The sequence below is a fragment of the Panulirus ornatus genome, chromosome 2, assembly GCF_036320965.1.
Source record: "Panulirus ornatus isolate Po-2019 chromosome 2, ASM3632096v1, whole genome shotgun sequence".
In the NCBI taxonomy this organism is placed as follows: Eukaryota; Metazoa; Arthropoda; class Malacostraca; order Decapoda; family Palinuridae; genus Panulirus; species Panulirus ornatus.
In genome coordinates this window covers 19,840,916-19,868,721 of record NC_092225.1, presented here as the reverse complement: position 1 = coordinate 19,868,721, position 27,806 = coordinate 19,840,916, and the positions used below count along the sequence as shown (strand labels likewise).

The 27,806-nt window shown below is 44.1% G+C and overlaps 1 protein-coding gene across 1 annotated transcript in view; it reads left to right on the top strand.

Moving 5' to 3' along the window:
• The window catches only part of LOC139753816 (uncharacterized), a 97,815-nt gene that overhangs the window by 36,203 nt on the left and 33,806 nt on the right, over window positions 1–27,806 (top strand). Inside the window, exon 2 of the mRNA XM_071670718.1 lies at window positions 17,984–18,029. Within this exon, the coding sequence (XP_071526819.1) occupies window positions 17,984–18,029 (46 nt within the window). The remainder of the gene's footprint in view (window positions 1–17,983; window positions 18,030–27,806) is intronic.

Below are 27,806 nucleotides of genomic sequence, written 5' to 3'. Positions count from 1 at the left end.
TATGACGTTTATAGTCAGTGACCCTCAAGAGTCAGGTCATACCGCCTTGCATAAGGGTCGTACCGTCGTGCTCTTGCCTCAAGGTCGTCACGTGATCATTCCCTTCTTACAGAGGTTTTTTTAAGATAACCCTTTCCGTATGGCCTTTGTGCCATGAACCTTTATTTTTTTTTCCTGTACTAGTTCCCAGTTTCCTACATAGCGGTTTAGCGCAAGGAACACAAGAACGGCCTCTTGGCGTACATCTACGCTCAGGCTGTCATGTATAATGCATCGAAACCAGAGCCTCCTATCCACAGCCAAACCCCAGAGGCTTTCTGTGGTTTCACCTGACCATCTTACATACCCCGGTTCAGCCTACTGACAGCATGTTATATCTCCTCTCCTCTCTTACCCTCGTAACCTTACTTTTATTCGCATTACTCCTCAACTTCCCCTTTTCATAGACAATCCCAAACTCATACACCAGCTTCTGCACTTTCACTCTCTTGGCAGTCACCCAAACCGTATTATTTGGAAACTAACCGACTTATTTTCTAGCTCCCCCACCCACTCAACATACCGCCGCCTTCTACCCAGTGCCCTTGAATTAACCTCCCTCACCACCCCGTCCATAAACAGATTAAACAGCCTCAGTGATAGCACACACCCTGGATTCGGACGCATCTTCACCTGGAAACACTTACCTGCCTCACCTTTCCATTACCACACACTCACCTCTACCATATATTCAAGTAGTGATTCCCCAATTGCCTTCCGTTCTTCGCCCTCTCCCCTAGTTCCGTATACACTCACCTTTATGCCATATCTCTTCACATCTCCGTACACAGGCTCCTTCTCCAAGCTCACTCTATTTCAGGACCCTCTTCCCACCTCTCATTTCCTCTTTTCCTAAAGCCACTACGAAACTTTTACACTCGCCTCCACCAAAGAAGTGATTCCATCCAGCTGAGTAGTGCTCATGGGGCCACAGTACCTCGGGAAAATGTAATTACTAACGGAAATTTCGCTGTTAGGGTGTCATGGCTGGACATCCCTCCTGGGTATATAGAGAGGAAGAGATGGAAGAGGACAAAGTTCAGAGGAGAGGAGAGTCAAGAGTTTAGAACTAAGAGATGTAAGGAGAGGTACAGGGGAATAGTTTGGACAAGTCGGGAAGCGTATGACTACACAGTTGGCGAGGCGTACAGGGTAGCACGGGAAGGATGAGTCAGAAAAAGAGCCTGGTGTGGGTTTATGGGCCAGAGATCCTGGGGATTGGCACAGAGCTACAAGGCCGCCTCACACCGTGGTGCAACTGCACGAGTGGGTGGCGCCATGGTGCGTGTGCACGGGTGGGTTGGCGCCGTCCGTGCTGCACGTGCATAGGAGACGCAGCTGACGGCCTGGGGGTAGTCGATCACCCTGGCCAGGGAGCCAAGTCGACGGGGCGGGATATATTCGTTCCTCTTCGAAGTAGTTTGGAATTATGATTCAAGTTCTTTTGTCAAATGACTTTTATTTCAATTTCAGTATGAAAACTTTCCCTTAAAAATCTTTCCATGCCTTCTCTCGACCTCCATGACATAAGACATGACATTCACAGGGTCATGAAGAAACATGTCGGATGTGTCTGAAGGCAACTCGCAATTGATATCTTAATACTGACCAGCAGCAGTCGTCTGCCTTACGCATATATCAGTATATCGTTGGTATCTGAGGGGTGCGCAGAAAGGGAGGCATCTGGCCACAGATGAAGACATATACCTTCACTGGCAGGTTATTCCTGATGTAGCTTTTTCACCGGGTGGGACTGCCTCGGGAAATCTGTATTGATGACCTGGCCTGGGGTTGTGGAATCCCCTGGGCTTGTTGCTGTGACTGCAGGAGTAGGAGGAGTTGTTGTTGTATTTGCCTGTTCTGTGGAGGAGGATCATGCAGTTGTAGCTGTAGTTGTGTTACTGTTGGTGGTATGTTTTGGTGATTGTAGTTGGTGTGTGTGTGTGTGTGTGTGTGTGTGTATGATGTTGGGTGATGCTGGTGGTGGCAGTGCAGTTGGTCAAGTACATTTGGTGGGTCATCATCTTGGTTGTAGCTGTTCTTGTCGACAAGAGAGATGTTCTTAGTGGTGTTTGAATGTCGATGTGGTTATGTACAGTGTTGTTGTGTGTCTGTAGCAATCATGTGTGACTGTGATATATAATTATCGATATTTGTACTGCGCAAGAAGGGAGTTTTAGACTCGTAGGGACACCATCTCTTGAACACTGTATATTGTCAAGCAACTTCTTAAATCCGTGTATGCTGTCTGCATTAACCATGTCCCCAGTCATCTTATTCCAATTAATCCACCATTTTTGTACTATATAAGTACTTCCTCACATATTTTCATGAAGTAGAGAATTATCATTGAAAAAAAAATAAAAAATTTACTGGCTAACTTTTGGGAAAATATCTTCATTCAGTTTCAGAACCTAGAAATGTAAAGTTTCTATTAGCACTATTGTTATACAAGTGATGGTAAAAGCGTACTATACAAATTTTCAGATGTGTATACTTACGTAAATCTCATGGGACTATTCGCAAAACGTAACGATCGTTTTCCAATAACGGTTCATATATGGACATACTTCGGTTAAAACACAATCTAAAATACATAATCTAGTGTATTAAAGTATCAGTTAAAAGTGCGTATAAATGAAAATATAATGACTGTCCCATTAAAACAAAAGCATATTTGAATACAGTATATTCATGTTACTGTTTTATGGGGCATTGCTGTGTGCGGCGTGCGTCGTTGCTATGTGTGGCGTGCGTCGTTGCTTCGTTGGCATGGTCGTTGCTGTGTGCGGCGTGCGTCGTTGCTTCGTTGGCATGCGTCGTTGCTCTGTGCGGCGTGCGTCGTTGCTTCGTTGGCATGCGTCGTTGCTGTGTGTGGCGTGCGTCGTTGCTTCGTTGGCATGCGTCGTTGCTGTGTGTGGCGTGCGTCGTTGCTTCGTTGGCATGCGTCGTTGCTTCGTGTGGCGCGCGTCGTTTCATTTGGCACGTGTCGTTGCTTCGTTAGGCACGCGTCCTTGCTGTTTGTGTCACGCGTTATTCTTCCGTGTGGCACGTGTCGTTGTTCCGTAAGGCGTGCATCGTCGTTTCGTGTGGCTTGCATCGGTTGCATCAACTGGCGTGCGTTCTCTTGTTCGTGTGGCTTGCATTGCTTCGTGTGACGCACGTTCTTGCTTCCTTGGGCGCGCGTGGTTGCCTCATGTAGCACATGTTGTTGTATTGTGTGGCATTTGTTGCTGCTTTGTGTGGCATACAACGTTGCTTCGTATGGCGTGCAACGTTGCTCAGTGTGGCTCGTTTTGTTTCTTCGTGTGGCGTGCGTCGTTGCTTCGTGTGGCGTGCGTCGTTGTTCGTTTGGCTTGTGTGTGTTGTTGCTTCGTTTGGCGTGCGTCGTTGCATCGTGGAGCGAGCGTCGTTGTTCGTATGGCTTGTTGTGTTGTTGCTTCGTGTGGCGTGCGTCGTTGCTTCGCGTCGAGATGATCTTTGCCTTACGTGATTGGTTAAAAGTAAATTACATTTATTCGTGTGTTAAAGATAGTTTTGAAAGCAAGGAGGTAAAGACAGTAAGGGAAAGAGCCGATTATTGAGTATCGTATCTGTTAGAATTACCTGTTTGTATTGGTTTATCGGAGTTCCGATCCAGCCTTAGAGTTAACAGCAGGTAAAACGTAATGTCGCATCTCAGGTGCGTAATGGTAGTAGTTAGCGAAATAAATGTTCGAACGCGAGAATCTGGAAAACCTTCCCATAGGGACCGGTTGGGCAGAATGATGTCAACTGGGTTGGTGGAAGGAGAGGGTTGGTAGGTAGGCGTGGGTGCCTGGAAAAATATATATACAGGAAGGTTGGCTCTAGGCCAAGTTGCCTCTTGGCGAGCCCTGGGGAGATGGCAGATGAGAATCCGTCCTGGAACAGTGTCTCGTACGGTCCTGGTATGTTGTCACACCAAGAGCCGTCCTGGAATAGGGTTTCCTGCAGCCCTGGATGGTGGCTCACCAGGAGCTATCATGGAGTAGTATATCTTGCAGTACTTGGATAGTGGCTCACCAGGCACCGTCGTAGAGAAGTACCTCCTGTAGCGTGGAATGTTGGCACGTGTGGAATCGTCGTGATAAAGTGTTCTCCATAACTCTGATGATGCCTTTATGGAGTCGTCCAGGAACAGTGCCTTTAACAGCCGTAGACCGGTAGTATATGGGCAGTGCTCCTGGAACACTGCCCTCCCTAGCAAGAGGATGATCCATGAAGAGCCATTTTGGAGCAGCATTTCCCCGGTGTCCCCTGATGGTTAGCTCATCACGTCTGGCTTGACAGAGTTTCTCCCCTGGCTTCGCAGGGAGGTGGAATTGCATCTATTGCCTCCACTGAACAATGCCTCCTTCAGTGCTGGAAGACGTACTGGAGTATCCTCCGGTGTACGCATACCCTTCGTAAAGCAGTGCCTCATGGCTTTTTATTAAGAATCTACTGCATACTTCAATGAAACCAGCGAACTCAAGATTACCGAGATTTTAAAGACACAGTAAGAGGGCCATCCTTGACTGTATCTCAGTACAGAATCATTCATGGTAAAGCTACCTTTCCTGGCAAAGTTAGGATAACCTGGATTTATTCAATCTTTCATCGGCGAGAGAATGGGATAACATTGGATTTTATAAAAGCAATATGTTCCTACTATTAACAACCTAAGCACGTCGAAGGGTGGAGTAGTTTAAGGAGTATATCTAGGATTCGATCCTTCAATTTCTTACTTTACGATTCATATGAAGTCATCCATCCGCTGATTTGCCTCGGTTACTCAGTCTCAGGGCGAGTGGCTGCCTCCATGTTTAACATCCATGTTTAAACGGACGAAATTTCTGGTGTTTGTTTGTTTGGGTTATACCAAAAACGGTGCTCGGAGCAGAAATTCAGGTCGGTGAAAGTAAAAGAGTTGTGGAAAAACTGGGCAAATATCCTGAGAAGGCCTTTCACAACCCTTGCTCCCAGGAAATTTAAATATCAGTAAATGATGAAATTTTTTTTATTTAATAGAAAAATTAGACCATTCACGGAGTCTGTAAGTTCTGGTGTTATTATTTTATAAAGTTAGTGTTAAGTATAAGCTTTTTGAACTCGCTAGTCTGTCTCTCGTATAGAACAAAAGGCTGTTTTTGCAGTAACAAAAATTGTCCTCGTGGATCAGGTCAAAACAAAGGCCAAGCCATCGTACCCAGAGATCATGCTCAAGGCTTTTACCGTCGTGCTGAAGGGTCGAACCAACGTGCTCAAAGGCTCAATCCACTATGCACAAAGATAGAACCGTCTCGCTTTAGGGTCGAACCATCGTCATACCCAGGAGTCGAAACCATCGTGCTCCAACTCTGGAACTGTCGTGCTCAAAGAGCTGAGTTGCACATGTCAGAATCGCCCATGTTTACTACACAATCAGGAACCGAACTGACATCGTACTAGCTTTATGGAGGTTGAGAATGTCGGTGACACACGTGTCGGCGTGGGCTCCGGTTATTTTTAGCTCATTGATTTAGTCTCGAGTAAGTTGCAGAATAGAGACGAGGACGGGGATATTGAAATTTACATCCTCTTTTCACGTTAGTTGTGGGCTGACGTGATGAAGCCCTGGTGGAGACTGACTGCAGTGGTAATAAAGTGGAAATTTAAAGACCTGGTTATGAAAGCGAAACAAATGCCCTTGATAAACGCAAGACACCACCACCGGCGAAGTAACAGAGTTCTGGTTCGTCCAGACTCGCCAGGAAACGTTACAGTGAGGGAGGTAGTTTCAGAATGTTGCTTTGGTAAATGATGCGGTATAGGAGTTAGTTTCGTCATGTAACGTAGATAAGGTTACGGAATAGGGTTACGGAAGAGGAGTTAGTTTTGGGCTGTAGCTTAAATAACGTAACGAAATGAGTTAATTTTTTTCGTGTAAAGTAGATGAGGTTACGGAATAGGAGTTAGTTTTGGGCTGTAGCTTAAATAACGTAACGGAATAGGAGTTAGTTTCTTCATGGAAAGTAGATAAGGTTACGGAAGAAGAGTTAGTTTTGAGCTGTTGCTTAAATAACGTTACGGAAGAGGAGTTAGGTTTCGAATGTAGCATAGCAAAGTTACAGAATGGGAGTTATAGTTTTGGGGTTTAGCTTGAAATCGGGTTAGGAAATTATGCAAGACACTGACGAGGAAATAAACATCCATAACTTAGAGCAGTCTGAAGTTGGGTCGCCCAGATGCGGAAGGAAGGAAGGAAGGAAGGCCATTAGCCTCCTGTGTTCAGTATTTATCCAAAGACAAGAGAAACCTTTCGCTGGTTACTCCAGTTCAGGTTGGTCTGACCAGTTACAAGCAATTATTTTCTTTTCACTCTTAAATTATTTGATGCTCTAGTTTTTGTTCAGGTGTGTCCTGAGCCAAAGGAGTATTTAAATCTTATGTCTTGGCTTGTGTTCCTAATAAATACAATTTTATTTGCATATTTTACCTATTTTTATTTTATGAAAATTATGAGGAAAAGTTCCCTTTTGCCTTTGACAGTCTTATAACTCCCTCCACACAGATAAATACATTTGATATATGTAAAGAAATTAGATGCAAGTTATGAGGCAAGAACGCATCATGGTAATGTTTGAATAATAGAATGAACTCCATACTTCCACATATTTGTAACCAGTTAAACTAAATATTCCATTCATTTCTGCCACTGCCTGCTTATTTATCAGTCGACAATACATAAAGTTTTATGGAGTCTGTACTACCACTACTGCTTCTTAAGATTTAATAAAGAATTTCTATTGCATTCAATACGTCTGGTGTCAACGATGATACTTAGGCAGACCAACACGAAATTTAAACTAATTATGGAGTAAATGAAATTACATCGATTCATTTTCACGGCTGTGTCTGTCGTTCGTTGGAGACAAAAACTTATTTTTTTGTGCGCATTTGTTGAACGTAAGAATAGAAAAGGACGGGTGTATAAGTCCCTTACGTTCTTCGCCTGTAGCAGTTGATAGCGCGTGTCTGTTTCTTCGTCTGGCGTGCGTCAGTCAGTCTGTCGTGGTGAGGAACGCCATAACATGCCCCACACGTCAATAAACTGGACAGACATTTTCCATGTATTTTGCATCATTAATGTGATTTACTTTGATGGAGGCTTTAGTTCGTAATCGATACTGATTTAACGCATGCCAGGTACTTAACTTTATTATCATTTCAGTGAGGAAATTACTCCTCCAAGTAGCAGAACTGTTGTTGACGAGGCACAGGGCAATCATTGGCAATGAAATAGTTTCTGTTTTTTAAGAAGTCAAGCCTTAAACGAAGAGGAAGAAATAAAAGTTGAGTTTTAAACGTTCTAAACGATGTGGAAACCTGACTTTTTAAAAGGAGCAGGTCACATATAAAAATATTCATTACTATTTGGGAGTTTTCAACACAAGTCTTTAAGATTCTAAGTTCGTCAACTTCAGAATAACCGAGGTGGGCTCACTTGTAACCTACCTATCACCATGATACATTGATGTATTGTACCCACTGTACGCTCTAGGCTGACTCCACCTCCTCCTACCCATGTGCCCTTCACCCATGATATTACCTGGACCTGTTTCCTGTGTGTGCATTTAAACAGAAAGATTTTTGAATACATATACCAGAATAGTTCCTTTCTGTGACCCCGGATGTGTACAGAACAACTGACCGAGAACACTGTCTTCCGTGCCCTTGGTTCACACACTAAAAGTGAACAGTGATGGTGGTGTAGTACTGATGGTGGTGTGCATCACCTTGGCCAGGGTTTGTTTTGAGCGAGCGTGGACCGGCAGCAAGCCGGGCCAGGCAAAAGCCGGCCAACACCAGTCACGTTTGCAAACACAATAGGACCCTGAAACACTGTCCGTGTAAACAGTGCAGGAGACCTCGGCGGTATTCAGGTCAGGAAGTGAACGCCGTAGATTTACCGCCTTGTACATCTCACTAAATTTACCCTTACAAGGAAAGCGACTTTGTGGAACCCACAGGACGATCACTGATAAGTTCCCTCTCCCTGACTCACGGGTGACTCCTTGTGCTCTAACCCCACGTAGCCTACGGGGAACGTGGTGTTCAATGCCACATCCCTGGCTAGCCACGCTACTGTTTTATCATTGTCTTGCAATGTTCGTGATGCGTTCCAGTTACTAGAGAAGAAAGTTCTTCGATTTGTATGTGATTATTATTCTACTGGCTCTTAACCTCATTCACTTTGCATATCCTTTTCATTCCTCGATATTGATAGCAATTCTCTCTCTCTCTCTCTCTCTCTCTCTCTCTCTCTCTCTCTCTCTCTCTCTCTCTCTCTCTCTCTCCTCCCTTATCCTGCATGACGATACATTTTCATTTGTTAATCAGGACGTCCATTCGTTTTCACACTACCTCCTCATCATCCTCGTGTATCGGTCTCCCCGGGCAGTTCCATCTTCGCTAATCCGAAACTATGACTGGGATGAATTTCATTTCTTGATCCAAACTGCAGGAACGAACCTCCTCATCTGGCCAGGCGTCTCGTTGTGCCGCAGGATTAAATCTTCGTGTTCGTCCTGTACATTAGTTTCCTTTTTCATTTTTCTTCTTCACGTTCTTCCGTTTGTGGCTTCTTCATCCACACTTCATTGAGGTCTCACTCTGTCCTTGTCTCTTTTCGTTTTTCTTTTCTTTCTCCTGTTCCTCTGGCTACCATTCGTCGTCTGATCCCCTGGCCTTGCTTGCTGTCTCTCTCACTCCTTACTGATTTTCGCACAAATCCTTTGGGTTCTGTGCCCTTGATGCGACCTTAGCCGGCAGTACGTGGGGGTGTTTGTCTCGTCCATGCCACCGTGTTGACCGGCACTCCTCACTGCAGACAGTGGAGGGCCGTGTGTGTGTGTGTGTGTGATTTAGTGACTGTGTTTGTCTTGTCACTAGATATGGCGTGCGTAATCCACCAAGATGTAGTATTATGTACCCATATTTGGCTCTTGGTTTATTGGAGTCGACTGGATTCTATTTATTATCATAACCCGCTTTGGTAATCAAATCTCTCTCTCTCTCTCTCTCTCTCTCTCTCTCTCTCTCTCTCTCTCTCTCTCTCTCTCTTTTACCCTTAGTCTTTTCGCATTTTCTTCCTCGCTCCTTCATTGTGCACAAGGCCTATTGTACTCAATCCTTCTTGTTGCAGTGTTAGGGACGACTGATTTAAAACGCCCTCGTGTAGTACGTAGCACTAAATTTGTCGTAGCTGAGGAAGTTGAACGACTGGATACAGAGGGAGGAATCGGAAGTGCAGAGAGAGAGAGAGAGAGAGAGAGAGAGAGAGAGAGAGAGAGAGAGAGAGAGAGAGAGAGAGAGAGAGCAGGTGGGGAGAAAAAGTGGTGTTACACTGACTGACTGAAAGATTCTTACGCCATCGTTAAAGAGGAAGGAGGAAACTCTGAGAGGGTTGTTGTTAGATACAGGCCACACCACTCCTGGGGATGGAAGACGACTTATCAACACGGGAGAAACTTTTTCGAAGTGATCCTGAGAAAGAAACGGAAGACTTGGGAAGCAGCTTGGCCTGTACAGGTGTTGGAGGAACTGGTGCAGCAAACGAGAGAAAAAAAATAATAATAGAAGTTAACGATGTGCCTGGGAGGTGACGTCAATCACATTATCCCAATGGTAAAAGTAGGTAAACTTAAGATTAGGAAATCATGCACAGTCATGAATGTTGGCTCAACTGACGTGTTTGGGAGAGAAAGGAGAGTTTGAGACTGCTGGTAGTACAGAGCTCTTCGGTAACTATCGTATCTCACTCAAACCATTAAGAAATAAGTGTGATAGATGCTTTATAAATGGTATACTTCCCAGACGTTTTTATGATGATAGTGTGAGTAAAGCTTTTAGTGATAGTGGATGACGGTTGCTGAAATGTTCTGAAGAATGTGGAAGACAGTTGCTGAAATGTTCTGAAGAATGTGGAAGACAGTTGCTGAAATGTTCTGAAGAATGAAGTAGCTTCACTGACGTCGAGAGAAAAGACCCCCATCAACAACAGAGATGCCTGCATCATGCTGTTACCAGCTTCAACTGACCTTGCACGTATGGTATGGGAAGGCTTCAGGGCAACTGTGGATATAGAAGACTGGCAACAGTTGTAAGCGTTTTTCTGGAGTTAGTAATGAATGATATGATTTGGGAATATCTCGAAGTAAACTATTCTAATCGAGACTCACTTTTGGGGTAATTCATCTCCTCTAAACATATGATTTTATTGTGATTTTGAATGCGGCACTCGATAAAGTGTCTCAAGTAGTCAGTGAATAGAAAACTTTCAGGAATAGTAGTTTTTTTTTTTTTTTTTTTTAATAGTTTAAGATACTAGCTGCAGGACAGGCAACCATGAATCGTAATATTTGAAAATGCTTCTGCAGGATTATCAGCCACAATAGGGTTCCCCAGGGTTCTGTATTGGGTCCAGTATCTTTTTACAATTTACATCATGGATACCGATGCTCTGCCAAACTACATACCAGAGTTTGAAGATGACGCGAGCGGACGAAACACTATTGTGGTAGAAGGACAGATTCAGTTCATGAGACTATGACATCTCTGTGGTCAGGTAGGAGGGAAACGTGCTTTAGCTTACGAGAAATGTCAAGCACTGCAAGGAAGGAAATGGAATAAGAAAAATTAAGGTTCATTACACAGTGTCGTGCATTGGGAGTTAGAAACTGATTCATGATAGATATCTTAAAGCCTTCATAGCTGTGTGTACAAGCGACCAATATATATATATATATATATATATATATATATATATATATATATATATATATATATATATATATATATATATATTTTTTTTTTTTTTTTTCAAACTATTCGCCATTTCCCGCGCTAGCGAGGTAGCGCTAAGAACAGAGGACTGGGCCTTTTTTCGGAATATCCTCACCTGGCCCAATTCTCTGTTCCTTCTTTTGGAAAATTAAAAAAAAAAACGAGAGGGGAGGATTTCCAGCCCCCCACTCCCTCCCCTTTTAGTCGCCTTCTACAACACGCAGGGAATACGTGGGAAGTATTCTTAATCCCCAGGGATATATATATATATTTTCTTTCAAACTATTCGCCATTTCCCGCGTTAGCGAGGTAGCGTTAAGAACAGAGGACTGGGCCTTTGAGGGAATATCCTCACCTGGCCCCCTTCTCTGTTACTTCTTTTGGAAAATTAAAAAAAAAAATAATGAGAGGGGAGGATTTCCAGCCCCCCCGCTCCCTCCCCTTTTAGTCGCCTTCTACGACACGCAGGGAATACGTGGGAAGTATTCTTACATATATATATATATACATATATATATATATATATATATATATATATATATATATATATATATATATATATATACAGCGAGCCGCAGGTGTATTAAGAAATCTGGATCCCCTGGTGCCTTGCTCTTTGATGCGTCTGGTCGGTATCAAAGGCAGTCTGTGTGTGTGTGTGTGTGTGTGTGTGTGTGTGATCTATACGGCTGGTTATTCCTACTGGATGTCAACCCTAGTGGCGGCAAAGCATGCATACCCAGACTGTTCGTATGACCTTGTGTCGCGGCCCCCACGCCCTCTACGTGGTTATCATTGTAACTCGACCGTTGTTTTGTTAAAGTCATCAGGTCTCCCCCCAGTGGACAAAGGCCCGCCGAGTCTGGGAACACAAGTTGTTTAGGAAGGTCTGCAGTTTTCTCTCTCTCTCTCTCTCTCTCTCTCTCTCTCTCTCTCTCTCTCTCTCTCTCTCCATTGAACGAGAACTGGACCAGTGAGGAAAGGAGTAGCAGTCGAGCATCATCGCTGACACCATAAGAGAGCACGTAGATCAGGCGAGAGAACGAACAGCGAGTCGTTTTATCTGGCCAGAGGAATGGCGGGAGGGAAATCGAATTTTTATGGTAATTGTATCTATTATTTATTTCTCTACTTACTTATACAGTGATTGATTTATGGCTGGACCATGATCAGATCTCGTATATTGTTTCAAACATGAAATAAAAGTCCATCACTCCAGGTTTATGGGGCAATACGTCCATTTCCGGGAGGCTGTGGCTGCTCTGTATGCTCTCTCTCTCTCTCTCTCTCTCTCTCTCTCTCTCTCTCTCTCTCTCTCTCTCTCTCTCTCCACAACAGTCTTCCGGTATGGCTGTGGGGTTTACCATACGATTTCTCGTGCGTTGATGATCTTTTAACGGTTGAGTTATGACATAGTTAAGACTACAGGGGGTGATATTGCATGTGCGGGGGAAGTACGTGCGAGATGAGAATGTTGCATGTGTGGGGGAGAAGATGTGTGAAGTGATGCTCTTTATCCTGGGGAATCTTTCGGAAGGTGAGGGTGGAATGCTCTGGAGAGTTCTCGATGGCCATAACCGTGTACAGAACTGCTATGTGAGAAGCGGTAATTTGTGAGATTCCCTTGTTAACTTGCATCCACTTTCATCTGTCCAAAGTAGTTAGATTACACTCGGAAATAACTTCCTACTGGCGCGATAGCAATGGAAGGCTGTAAAACACTACCTCCGGAATCCAAAGGCGAGACATGCTCATTGAGAACACCTTAAGCATCTGGGGCCCAAGACGTTTCAACACCTTGCGAGTTAATCACAACAAACACCATGGAATGCACAATGGAGAAGTTAATAGGTGCCCTGGGCAAGTATTTACTAAGTGTACTAGATCAACCAGGCTGTGGAGGCTTATGTGGGTCTGAGGGTTGCAGCTTGCAGTAGCTTGGTCCAACAACGACCGAACCTTGGAGGCTGGGCCTAGGCTTTGGGGGTAGAAGACCCCTGAAGACTTCATCAGGTATTTAACTAAAGGCAGACGCGTCATACCTCCCCAAGTCTATGAGATGAAGTGATTCAGGTACACGAGTCTTTCTGGGACGGTCTTGGGAAAGGCTGGTCATTTCAACCAGTTTCAAGAATGTATGTTGGTGATGGGATGGAACCGAATGACCAAAAGTTTAGTTTTTCTTGTATACCGGATGTGTAGTGCTGTCAGCGGCGACCAGGTGTCGTCTTATGTTTGGTGGAGGGAAAGTGTAGCATATTGGAGTATTATTCCACATGGTCACGGTAGAAATTTGGCCCGTCCGACTCATTGATCTTTGATGATCTTAAATGGTCACCCTCTACTTCCTGTGGTGTCGAGTGGTCATCCTTTACATACAGAGGCTGTGTGTGGAATGATCACCACCTCCATCTATTGATGGCGAGTGTTGACCTCTTGTATATAATGGTTGTCAGTGGTCAAATGGTTGTCAGTGGTCACATCGCACATGCGGCGGTGATGGTTATGTCTCGTTACCTGTGGTGTTGGGATTGCTTTCCCCTGTGGTGATGTTGAGGGATGTCTCTTGCTCGTGATGTGTAGTGGTCTGTGGCTGTATCTGTGGTGATGTTAAGATGCTGTATTGTGTCGAGATTTGGATGTTTATTTCGCCTTTCGTTGTCTATAATGATGTTAGGATGACGGTGCCCACCCTGAGTATTGTGAGGATGACTCGTGCTCGTGTTCTGATAGTGAGGCCAGGGTGGTACCCGTCCCATAACAAGGATGTTGCCAGGATGTCCACTTTCCTGTGGTGATGTCAGGATGTTACCCACCCCAAAGGATGTTGCCAGGATGTCGTGTCTCTCCTGTGGTGTCAGGATGTTACCCACCCCCAAAGGATGTTGCCAGGATGTCCTCTCTCGTGGTGATTTCAGGATGTTACCCACCCCACCTATACGAAGGATGGTGCCAGGATATGTCTTTCTGCGCGAGACGTTCAGGATTGCACACCTCACACAACAACGATGATGGAAGGATGTACCTCCTCTCGGATGATAGTTAGGAAGGTACCCGTCCCATACCATGGATGAAACAGGGATGTATGTATGTACCTCTCTCTCTCTCTCTCTCTCTCTCTCTCTCTCTCTCTCTCCAGTGATGGCATCATCATGGTACCCCTATAACGTGGTGGTGGTGGTGGTGGTGTCAGGCTGTGTGGCTGTGGGTGCGGTGATGTTACAATTGTCTCCCCAGGTGGTAGATATTGATCGGCAGGCAGGCGGAACCAGCATGTGTGTGTACGGCTGATATATTAGCTGCAACGCACGAGTCTGGCCTCTTTTTCCCTCCCTCCACTGCTGCTTCCCGATTCCCTATGCAGGTAGGAGAGAGAGAGAGAGAGAGAGAGAGAGAGAGAGAGAGAGAGAGAGAGAGAGAGAGAGAGAGAGAGAGGAGTTTTTATTCCTTACTGGAAAATAACCTTTCGTAATGGGTTTCTGACCGTAATGTGTAATAGTACCAGGTAGTGGTTAGGTTGGTTGATTGAGGCCGTGTATAAAGATGCAGGTGTTAAACACAATACTGGAAATTTTTGACGTTTGATACTGTATTTTTTTATGTACAGGAAATATGAGAAGTGGAGCGGAAGGTAGGAATAGGTGGAGGGGTGGGTAGGTAGAGTAGATGGAAGGTGGAAATGGAGTTGGTGGTTGTAGAGAGAGTTGACAGGCGTGACAGCTGGTGGTGTTTGCACCAGAGGGTCTCCAGTTGAGTGGGTGGGAGGTAGTCGAGGGAGAGTCTGGAGTCGATGGGAGGAAGACTGGGAGGGTCTTGAGTGGGTGGTAGAAATACGATGAGTACTGTAGCATCCACGAACACTCACCCCCCCAAAAAAAAGTACCCGACTCCCCTTGCCTGCAGTTTTCAATAATCTACAACTGGCCGACCGATATTGAAACAACTTCGTTGCACTGCATCAGCGAAGTCGATATTTAATCTCGGTCGGTCTGTTGTATAGTATTAGAAACTTCAGGCCTGGAAGGCAGATACTATTTTGGGAGACTGTACACCAGCCCCACTAACTCATGCCTATATTATTGAGTTGTGTCCTGTAGGTAATTGCTTTCTATTCCGTTAAGTTTATCAGGTATTCAATGGTGTTGACATTATTCACGCAGCTGAAAGAGAAACCACTCCCCTTGTGTCAAGGACCAGTAGCTGTGGGTCACACACACCACTGTCCTCGAGTCAAACATCACTAACCATGGATTAAACACTACAACTAATGGGGTATGAAACACACAAACATTGGAGTCAAAAACTACGAACCTTGGATGTAAAAACCACTAATCCTGGGGTAAAAACCACTGCCACTGACCTTGGGGTCATATTATTAACCTTGGATCAGAAATCACTAACCTTGAGGTCAGAAACTCGTATTATTTGGTCAGAAATTTGGAACGAGGGCTATAAATGTAGTGCGAGTGTGAACGGTAGAATGATATTGAACGTGAAGGAAACTGTTCAAAATTTTCGACCGGTGGTTTTGACTGAACGATAATGGCCTTAATGAAGCGGTTAGTCGATTGTCCCAAAGTCCATATCACCAAGCAAGCATGTTTTGGAACACTCGTACTCTTCAACTCTTCGTGTCATTATAACATTCGTCTCCCGTTTTCCGTCTTTAGTGTACACTCCTCTTGAATTCAGCACATAATATATACAGCAGACCAACCCATTATGTGTCTCTTGTACTGTATCTCACTGTACTGTACTTCCAATTTCCCCACTATGTTTTCACCTGTCCGTCTTGAAGTAATATCTCTCTACTGAAGTTCCTAGTATGAAGTCATCACATAATTAGAACTCTTAAGACAATTATCGCAAAGGTCTTACAGCCCGAACAGTGGGATTCATCTCTGTCTTTCACAAGACCAGGAGGGACAAACCTCTGTCGCAAATGTGTGTTTACTCACTAGCCCCGGAAGAGCAGCTCTCTGTGTGGCCTGTGGAGACGATGAGGACCTGTTCCCATAGATGCCACTAGAAGCCGGAGGCCGCTTTAGATGAACGCTAGGGCAAGGGGTGCCTTCCGGGCCCTGTGGGAGGCCCGTTAGTTGTGGTGGCCCGGAGGGACACACTGACCACCAACTCTTAGAGCTGTCAAAGAGGGGCTCGAGGTCGATGGCCGCCTCAGGGTCACCATTGTCTCCCACGGGGTGGTGCTTCAACTCTTTATAAAGATCAGTTAGATTTGCGGTGTTTATAGCGGCTCCCGCTAAGGTTTAGACCGCTAAAGAAGCCGATGACCAACCATGCTCGTAATGGTTCTCGTGTGTGTGTTTATACGGGTATTATTTACCCAATCGAAAACTGTAACAAACCGTAAATTTGTTTACAGTGTTAATACTAGTACTGTAGTTACTTAAAGAATTAATGTTGATTATATTGGTCGTTAAAGTAACGAAGTAGCAGTTTACGAGTTTATTTAGATTGTCGAGAAAAATGTCGATGTAGCACTCCCATCACTGTTATAGTTTTGGAACTGACGAAAAACGCAGCAAAAAGTTCTCGGTGTCTACATAATAGTACTGATTAACACAGAAAACGGTGCACTCTTTTAACGTGAACTGTAGCAGGGAATAAGCTGTTCAGAGGGAAGGTTTGAAATGTGGGCAACAAGCGAGTCCAACGAGAAACAGAATATTAGAAAACGTCGCCGGATGTATGACAACACTCAGCGAGGATTAGCGACGCCGGTGACATTCGTTATGTCTGTTGTGGCTCACGGAAATAATGTTACCAGGACTTTGCTCGGTAGTTCTGGAGTACAGAGACGAGATCTCTCTCTTTACTTAAACTGAATCTGAAACTGACTATTTTTGTTAGGTCTGTGTGTTACGTACATTTTACCTGATTTGTATGTAGGTATGTAATTAACGGTACTCTATTATTTTCAATTTAACCATTTACCCTGATTATTGTATTTGTCAAGCCACTTTATGGAATCATTTATACCGAGAGTTTTATTAAATCACTGATTTTGTTTTAACAGTGTTATTCTTTGTTGTAAAGACTTTGAATATATATATATATATATATATATATATATATATATATATATATATATATATATATATATATATATATATATATATTATCCCTGGGGATAGGGGAGAAAGAATACTTCCCACGTATTCCCTGCGTGTCGTAGAAGGCGACTAAAAGGGAAGGGAGCGGGGGGCTGGAAATCCTCCCCTCTCTTTTTTTTTTTTTTTTTTAATTTTCCAAAAGAAGGAACAGAGAAGAGGTCCAGGTGAGGATATTCCCTCAAAGGCCCAGTCCTCTGTTCTTAACGCTACCTCGCTATCGCGGGAAAAAGCGAATAGTATGAAAATATATATATATATATATATATATATATATATATATATATATATATATATATATATATACACAACATGGAACGACCGATAATGAAATCAAGTGCAATGGAAAGCCTTCCGTCTCATTAGTTCACGCATCACTTACTGCTGCCTTCCCCTTGTTGTATAGGTATGATTTTGGCCACTTCTCGTGAGCTGTATGCATGGGGTTCCTGCACCTGACTCGCGTCTGGCTGCTGCTTCCCATAGATTGTGTGTGGAGACCGTTATGATACCTCCCTCTTCCTTTGAACAGCGAAACTATGGATTTCCATTTATTCTTTCATTTTACCCTCTTCGTGTAACCTTTTAACCTAGAATCTGTGATTGATTCTTACCCTATTTTCCTTTCTTCCAAGTACCCTCGAATGCCATGAGTGCAACATGTTTTACTCGTCCCTTATATAACACTAAGGAACTTTAGAAATTTCATCGCTTTTTTAAACATTGTGATCTGCACGGATGGCGCTTGCACATGATCTTTATCCGGAATATCAACAATACATTAAACCTCTTGGTATCGTCGTGTTGATCCAGTTAGTCCCACTGGAGATCATCAACTGTGAATTATGAGAGCGAGCATGTTTGTCTAGGTTCCTTGTCTGCCTCTGTACCCGAGGTGTAGCGTAGTCATCTGTGTATGTATATATCTTGTGATGCAGTAGGCTGTTACTGTCTTACTAATGTCGGTTATCTTCTGTTATCCACAGTGGAAGCAACGATGGGCCGTGCTGGACAAGCTCTCCCCTGTCGCAGGTAAGCCTCATCTTGTGTCCCTTATTAACAGCTGTGGTGTGGCGTGACCTCACAGCACAACACGGCTTGCAATCAAGTGTTTTTCCTGTCGCGTATCATCTGACTTCACAACATAGCATGGTGAGGCTTCTGTCAAGCAAGTGTTTTGTCCTGTGGGGTGATCTGATCCCACAGCGCTGTATGGCGAGGCATGTACCATAATACTGTTGCTTGTGTCTCAATGATATGCAGTAGCTTTGGAGGCAGCCCGAGCCGTAAGAGCTCCGAATCCAGCGTGAGGTGTTCATTGCTGTGTGTCGAAGGACGACCACCATCTTGTAAGTCTTAGGTGTTTGTTGGTAGGATTTAAAAAGTGCGGAAGAGTATCTGTGAAGAGAGAAATTCTAGAGGAGAGCTCACGAAAAATGGGAGTCAATTCTTGGGTGTTATTTCTTATCCAGTGGAGAAGGAATTCTTCCTCGGACCAGGGGCTGCGCCACAAGCGAAGTGGTGTAGAGCAGAGAGAACTTTGCAGACACAAGATGTAGGTGTGTAGAGAGATCTTTTAACACGTTTGGGTCCTGGATGCAGGGTAATTTCAGAATTAATTTCTGTCAAAGGTAGAGTTAATTTTTTCTTGAGATACGTTGAAGTAGCGAGGTCAGGATAGGTAGTAGGTATGGTAATGTAGGAAAGATAATGATAAAATTATTTCACTAGGAAAAAAAAAAGGACAGGTGGGTTTGTTTGCTGTGGGAGTGAGTGTGAAGTGTGTGCTTTGAAGCTTGAAAAATAGTTTTGTACCAGAACTTTTCGCGCAAAATATTTGGCTGTGATGTATGCCACGTTTGTGTCGGGGTGTGAGTTGGTTTTCAACGGTGTTTGTATGTTGTTCATCTGATTTTTGTTCTTTCCCTGTGACGAAAAAGATTGGACTAAAGAGGAGAGACGAAGGTCTCTTGGTAGCGGAAGAGTTCAAGATTAATCATAAGATGATGTTCGTCATGTATTAAGTCCAGGTAGTGGTACTGTTCATGAGGATTGTAGCAATGTGAGTAGAGGTTATGAGGGCCATTGCCAATCACCCTGGTTGTAGTACTGTATAAAGTGTGGCACTTGACTAAGCAGCCTCAGGTTCCCCAAGCTGGGGACTGCATGATCCTTGACCATTACGATACGAACACTGAGGACACTCGAGTATAGTGATTCAACCCCCGAGCACGATTGTATGACCGTTGGGTATTGATAGCCTGGCTTTTTTGACGTGCTTTCTATAAGGCAAGTCAAAGGCCAGGCCTTGATGCCCATGGGTGTTGTTGAAGGAGCATCAGTAATGCTACTCCCATGGAACTTCGTGGATAAGGTGCCTGACGGCCGACGGAGAGGTGCTCTCTCTCTCTCTCTCTCTCTCTCCAGGGTTGTGTGTTTGTGTGTGTGTGATTTAAGTATACTGAACTAACACGGACATTGAGGAGGAGAGAGACACAGGAAGTGGTAAACACTGTGCCAAGACTTTCAATCGTCGATAGCAGTGGTGCCCTTAAGGGATAAGAGCCTAAAATGCGCTCAAGTGCTGGAGGCGGCAAATGACACGTAACAGTGACATGACCACAGTTACGTGGCACTTGTTTTATGGTGGATACTGGCTGATATTTGCCGTGTCAGGCATTACTGTTGAACAGGAACAGTGTGACGTTAGCTAGGTAACACTGGTATGTGACAGCTGCTCTGAGAGTTGCCACGCAACGCTCCGTGGAAGCCCCTGTGGCCTGGTTCCCATTACAGAAATGTTACGTGACATACACGCCGTGACATGGAATATGACGCTGTTGGGTAGCTGTAATAAGACGATTGTCACGTAATGGTAACAACTCTCTGCGTGATGGCTGTGGTGTTACACAGAGCAGAACGGTTCCCCAAATGACTATGATGGGGTGACAAGATGGCACAAGACATTTGTTGCACGTTACTTCCTATATGACATTTGTTAAGTCTATTTTTTTTTGCAGTCATCTGTGCGACACTTCTGAAATGACAAGCTTATTTTTTGCTGTCATCTGTGTGACACTTCTGATGTGACATTTGTGCGTGACGTGTGTGTGTCGTCTTCTGCAGAGTGGCAGATGATACACTAGGTTTACAGTGGCATGTGTTATCTCGTGCCTTCACACCTGCCGCCCGGTCTGGCAGAGTAAGTAACAAGCTGCAGCACACATGCCTCACAAGCATATGTCACATGACACTTGTTAAAATGGTGTGCAGATGTCACATAACACATGTTAGAATGGTGTTTATGTGAAAGTTTTCTCATAAAAACTGTCTCATGTGACAACAGATGTGTGTGTGTGTGTGTGTGTGTGTGTGTGTGTGTGTGTGGAGTGAGTTTACGAGGCTAAGCAAGTCTTGACACTTCTCTGCCACTCATCACCTCCACAGTAAACACCTGTTTCAAGGCGACCCTGGTCCTCACCCTGAGCCCAGCCGTCAACAGGACGCCGAGCGGGTAGTACGTACTCCCAGCTCGCGCCTCCAAGCGGTAGGAAAATGTTGAAAATTCAGTCCACCAGTTTTATCGGCGTTTTACGGCCGTAGGTGGGAGGGTAACCAACTGTAACGCTCCTGTCGGGACCGTATTGAATTTGTGATTTTTTTGAGGTTTTTTTGGTTTTTTTTTTTAGTCTATTAAGGCCTTTTGTGTAGATTCGTAATTAAGATCTCTTAATGATAGTCAGCGAACGAAGCGCTCCGGCCGGCGCATAAAGAGAGATACTGGGGTTGCGGGAATTACAAGAATGATTTATTTTGGTAATCACGTGAATCAGGTCTTCAGCGTGAGCACATTTGTGAGTATTGCTATAAATAGGTGTTGATCATTTCACTGTTGCTCGGAAAGATAGAATGATGTCAGTGAAATTGTATATGTGAAAAGAATTCTATTCAAATGAGAAATTGGCACACACCTTCGAATTGCTCGCACTTTATATATCCAGGTTTCGAACCCTGTGGTAAGCTTAATAGCACACGTCCTTCACCAGCTTACGTAATTACATGTAAGGACCGTCGATGGTCAGTGAGGAGGCTTAGTTGTGAGGAAGTGGAGTATATGTAGACGAAGAACAATAATGATACTTCAAAGGTATTTGACAGGGAACACCAACTCCCAAGTCTTCGTACTCTAGTATGCTTGCATGCGTAGTCTTTTCCAGTCTGTGCTGTGGTGGGCTGCGCTTCCACGTGCTTCTGTCTGTGGTTCTTAGATTGTTTCTGTCTGTACGTGTGTATGTGTCCAGTCTAAACGCACGTGTGTGTGTGTGTGTGTGTCATAACTGTAAAACAGGTGATGAGAGACAATAAAGGCCTGGCTGTATTACCAGGGTACTTCATTAACCTCACCTTTGCACTCGTAAAACACCACCAAAATCATCTTAAGGTATACAAGTAACCCCTAAGGTATACACGTGACCTTTTTCTTCATTTCTTAAACGATGACCACTCTGAGAAATAAACACCTCCCAGCAGATCCGTGTAACAGCTTGGGTGCAGTAGAGAAGAGCGGTTTGGATACTCCCATGTCCCTCTTGTGTGAGGTGCTAGAGACCATAGTGAAGAAATGTAAATGGAGCTTAGAGTTACTTCTTCCCTAAATATATATATATATTTTCCCCCCAAAGTTCTTTCCTTCTAAAGTGGAAGAGGGAGGGAGGGAGGTCAGAGGAGACCGTTAACGGTGTGCCGAGGGGTAATTTTCAGCTTCACGCTCAAGGAAGTATAGTTAGGAGGAAGCGGATACTGCGCAGGAAGTGCGTGTCACACGAGGCACAACATCCTGAGCTGGAGCACAGGCCAGGGATCCGGCCAGGAGGGAGGGGACGTTGGGGCAGGAGTTAATTCCCACCAATTCTGGTTTGCAGCTTTGTTGCTTCGAACGTGGAGGCGCGGGGGCTTGCACGACGCTAGGACCCTTGAGCTTACACGGTACGACAACATAAAGGTACGACCTGTAGGCAGGATATCGTAGGTTACTTCTTCAGGTGTCTGGTGACGAGTCGTCTGATCTGATCTTAAAGATCATGTTAGTGGCCAAGCCAACATACCCTAAGTGGTACTGTCTTGTACTGAGCGGACCGAGTTATGTATTGACCAAACAACTAATGGAATTTCAACACGAAATTAGTTAGACATGGGTAGATCAGACGATGTTTCGAAAAACAAGTTATTCCTTGAAAGGATTTAAATGAAAGTCTTAAGATCCATTAAAGAGATGAATAAAGAAAATATGGAGGAATGCAAAGGGTAGTATGGCAACAGAAGAGTCCAAGTCAGTGTGGGAAAAACATGAAGCTATGAGCGGAGTGTGGGAAAGAGGTGTTGACTTGCGTTTTTCCCCAGAGCAACAAGTTGACTTGCTGGATTGAAGTTTCTTGACGAAATTACCAGAGGAATTATTATAACGGATCTGTTTCAGCCTGCTAATATTTTTGCTAAAGTAGCTCAGGAGGTGGGTTGATATATACGTGAAATAGTTTGAAAAAATGCCATCGCTGGAGGATGATAATTCCAGACATCGCCTACATGGGAAGCCTAGTCATGATGGCACATAAGGAGACTAGCATGCCCAGTAACACAAGCTTAATATGTTGTAGCTTGTCCTTGTTCATGGAGAGGGAGACTGGTGAAGGCCCTCTGCATGCTGGCAGGTACGGTACGGTACAGTACAACAAGGGCTTGTAAAACTGTAGCCTCGCCTACTGCTAGTTCACTCTTAATCGGTATCCTGCAGGTTGGCGGTGACCAACGCCACCATTCCTTTTGCGGCTTAATAGATAAACACAGACGAGAAGAGGTGGCAAGTTTACAGCTGTAATCCAAGCAGCAAGTACTTTCAAACTGATGTCTATGTTTGAAGGACGTAAGATTTTTCAATAAACATTTATGTAAATACCATGGAAGGCAACAAAATACACAGGCGTCGATCGGTAAAATCGGTCATTTGATTTATTTCACGCCAAAGTACCGTACGCAGTTGCGCGCTTTCTCAGAGCTTGGTAGAATAGGTTAAAATATTTTAGATGTAGTGATATTGCCCTTATTTTTCGAACTGAATTAGAACCCAAGACTATTTAAAGGTAAATGCGCTCTACCAGTGCTCGAAGCTACACCATTTTCTCCTGTGTATTTAATAAATATACAGCCATTACAGGCGCCAGTGAAGGCTGTAAGGATTTAAGTGGGAACATTACTTACACAGTTTTCTTCTCCGAGTGAAGATATTTTAAGGGATACAACGGAACTTTCGGCAACCGTCCAAACAGCTCGTAGAAACTCTCAGGTGGATATATATATATATATATATATATATATATATATATATATATATATATATATATATATATATATATATATAATCTACTACAATAATAATAATAATGAATAATAATAATAATGATGATAATGATAATAATTATGATGATGATAATGAATAGAATAAAAGGTTAAAAGCGACGAACAACTTTTCAGGTACAGACTTAGGTTCTGGTTTGATGTGGTGTTAGAACGCTCAAGTTCTCTGTGGGCTGTGTAGTGTTGGTGTATCCGTTCTGTCGTGGGAAGTGTCAGGGATGGTAACGCTACCGTTACGTGCGCACGTACGTTAAGAGTAACCTGGTCTTGTCTTTATTCTTCTTTTGAGGACGAAAAGCTGGTGGTGACTTCATGATCCAGTTACTTGTGCCACTCTGGGCAGTTAGCGCAAAGGATATAATCTGGGAATTGTGGTCCCACTGCAGCAAATTAGTTTAGTTTTGCCTTTGATTTCCCCAGTGGCATATCCTTATGGTACACTTGTGTCGAGGTTCGAGGTATATGTATACCTGCACTTATGTACCCCATCGTGTTTAAGCTGGTACCTGCTTCACGTTAAGCGGCGATGGTGGGTAGAGGTGGTAGACTGACAGAACTTGCTTAGTTCCCTGAAGGAGAATTTAGGTAGAAACGTGTTTGTAGCTGTTAAGTGTCATTTCCGAGATTTCTGTTGTTGTTCTATCGAGAATGGACTGTCTGTAATGGACAGTTCTATGACGTTCACCTTTCTTTGTCTTTTAGTGAAGATAATTAGTAGCAGTAGTAAAATCAATGGTGTGGATGGAGTAGGTCAAACTTCTTCGAAGTGAATGTAGGTTTATCGCAGTTACCTTGAGAAGTCCTCATGGGCCTTCTCTCCCACCAGCCCCGGATGGGCCCTGGAAACTGGCTGGGTTGTTGGTCAACCAAGCAAGCTGTTGGAAACCGCTACCCCAGAGCTGGCTGATCTATTCCATGGTGTTCTTAATGACTGCAGATAATTTGCCGAAAAGACGTGGAGTGTGGATGTTTAAGGTGTTGTCTGTTTTCGATTTTAAAGGTAGTATTTTACAGAGCCGTCCGTGCCAGTTGTGCCAATACGCACTTATTTCAAAGTTTACGTGATTCATAGTCAGCTATACTAGCTACTACATCACATGGAACGATGTGTGTGTGTGTGTGTGTGTGTGTGTGTGTGTGTGTGTGTGTGTGTGTGTTATCGCACGCGCGCTTTCCCTATATAACTGAAATATGTCAAGACATTTGTATTTATTGGGAATATTTTGAGTTTATAATGCGTTAGTGTTGTGAACGTAAAGCTGCTTAGCCTTAGTTAGACCTTAGCTGAAGTTCCGTGACAAGGTAAGATGAAGCTGTACTGCAAGTGATACGACTGAATTTTCAAGGGCACCAGGTTGTTTGGTTCTGACCGAGAAAGTTTTACGACATACGCGTGAAATTGAGAGAGTGTCAGAGGAAAGAGAGGGTTAGCGGTCTACTGACGTCATTTTAGGGATATATCTAAAGCGCAGTTGCTTGCCAGGGGGTACTGGATGGGTCTCATCATGTGGAGTGACTTGTGTCATCGGGACTCGAATACAGCAGCCACGTCAGAGCTCCCAGCCTGGGTCCGTTTAGTGGCGTAGCGCGCGCGTTTTGACCTCCAAGAGGCCAGCGTCGGACATGCCCCTGGTGCTATGTCCGAGGGAATACACAGTGTTGGGTGTGTGGTTACGGCCTCACCTGCTCAGCTCTGGTCAGAACAGTTCTCACGCCATCACCTCACCCAGCGTCATACCCCGACACAGAAGTGCGAGTCACAAAAACAACTAACATCCACCAATCCACTGATGGACAGGCTCATGATTCTTGGATGCCTCCAGCACGCGTGAACAAAGGACGTTTCAAGAAGCCTTTCATTATTATTATTTAAGGCGAGGTATAAGCCTCCAGGTCGGGGTTTTGACGTACGCAACACCACCGCCATGATGGAGGAAGTCATCAGCCATGAACTGGACTTTATACAAGTCATTTTTCCGGTATTGGACGCGACGCTCCTGGCCGCGCCACTAATATTTCAACATCGTGAGGGCCGCACTTTAAGTCAGGCCAGGCCACACTCCCACCACCACCAAGCTACACTTTAATATTTTTGTCCTCGGCTTCAACAGCAGAGAGATTGTTTATAGGCTGTCATAGGTGCACTCTGTATATATGTTGTGTGTGTTCGTGTGTGTCTTGTGTGTGTATGTGTGTGTATATCTTTGGTCAAATGTATCTCCATATGCGAAGGGAATTTTTCTCTCATGGGTCTTATACTCGTCACCTTTGCTTTAAAACGATTTCTTGAATTCTTTAACACTCTCTGGTTTCACTCGTTTCCTGTTGTCCTCCATTATAAAAGATATACTTCTTTACTTTTTGTTTCCATCTTGTTCTTCAGTTGATGGGTTTCTCCCAAGACTCAGATAACTGCCCAGTATCGAGACCGTCAAATAGGTTTCCTCTTTTCAAACGGAGACCTCATCATTCACCTACACCCAGTGTTCTTCCATATGGAGGAGAGGAATTTGGTGAACGTTAGGTCCAACAAATTCCCCTTCTCCCCCTCATACAACCATTGCACCTCCCCCTCACTCACTACACCCACTGCCCCTCCTCTCACTCACTCACCTACACTCATCATATCACCTCACTCACCCCTCTTTGTAAAACCCGGTTCACAGACCTAACTCAGGAGTGTACTGTGAAGGAACTAACTAAAGACTGATGGAAAATGCTAAATAGGGAACTTTACTTCCCCTCCTCCCAGCTGGGGAACGTGGCTACAGGCTGTAGATGATATATATATATATATATATATATATATATATATATATATATATATATATATATAGGTGTCATAGCGTGGATCACATGCGATTTATTGTAATCTGGTAGATAAAACATATTAGATATTAATGTATTTCATCAGTACTGATTCATAAAGCGAATGTAAATCAAGCCGATTTTCTAATGCTTTTAAAAAATGTTCCTGTGCCATCATGCGTATTTACAGTAAATATGAAATGGAAATGATTTTAAGACTGACTCACTAGTAATATTTCATAGAAGGTACGGTTCCCAACCTACATAGGTTAAGATCCTACTGGCACGATAGGCATGGAAGGCTTTGCAAAATATTACCTCCGAAAACCAAACGTGCAAACACACAAAGAGCGAGACCTCTTTAAACATCTAGCACGCGCCACCCCAGCCTTTTCAACACCTTGCTAGCTACCATGGGGGCTATGTGGGCCTAAAGGCTGCGGCTTCCAACAGCCTAGTCGACTAACGACCAAACCCAGCAGCCTGGGCCCAGCCCGGGCTGTGGGGGTAGAAGACCCTCCAAGACTTCACCAGGTATTCAAAAGGTATGTAAGAACTGCCCAAAATATTAATTTATAGATAATGGATGTGAAGGCTTCTGATTTTCGGGGGCGGTGGAATTCGGTCATGATTTACAAATTTACATCGGTTTTTTTTATGTATATATAAATGGAACACTGTCTCCAGGCCATAATTGAGAAAGTGGCTCAAGAAAGTTTCCCCCCCGTGTGGTCAGTGGCGTCTTACAGAGTGGAACGCATCAGTGTATATTATACGAGTCCTCCCACACTTTATGATAGTACACATGTGCTCATGTACACACATTCCCGTGCGCCTGTGATGTATAGGAACTACCTGGGCATAAATGTCTAGTGTAGCGAGATGATAGAGACGAAGTGCAGAAGGTTATGAACGTGTGCTGTTTACAAGTCGAAGTAGAGAAATGCGGAAGATTTAAGAGAGACTTTTCCCGTTAACCTGACGTTCATCGACCTCAGAACAACAACAGTTTCCTAGTTAAAGATAGCGGGCTGGAATGTGCGAATCTTAAAAAGATGGTAGGCTGGGATTTGCGAACCTTTTAAGACGAGATTTTATAAAACAATGATGCTGCCCTTCAAAACAAGTACACCTTCCTGACTAGAATACTGTTGTGTCCATCCTGCTTGGTGAACCCGAGGTAGAAAGTGAGAGCAGCTCTCTCTCAGCCATTACATATATTTTATAAAATGAAAACAAACGGAACCGACTAAGAGAGATTCTCGTGTGGAATGGAGGTGGGAGATATGTATGATGATTTTACTTCAGGATTATCTAAGTAGTGGAGGTTTACAGTCCACATTCAAGAATCATCCTTGGCAAGACTGGCATAAAAGGATGTGAAATATTACCACGAAAATCAAAAGTTACCTTAAACACAGTGATGCAACGCTGCAAACATCCGACGATCGAACACAAGTCGCTGCCTTACAGGTATCAAAGAACGTAAGGAACCGCTCTGTCGAAAACGTAGTACACTCGCTAGACTAATAATGCCAACAAGGTGCACCACACCTCAGCCAAGATACGGAGGCGTAAGGACCTTACTCT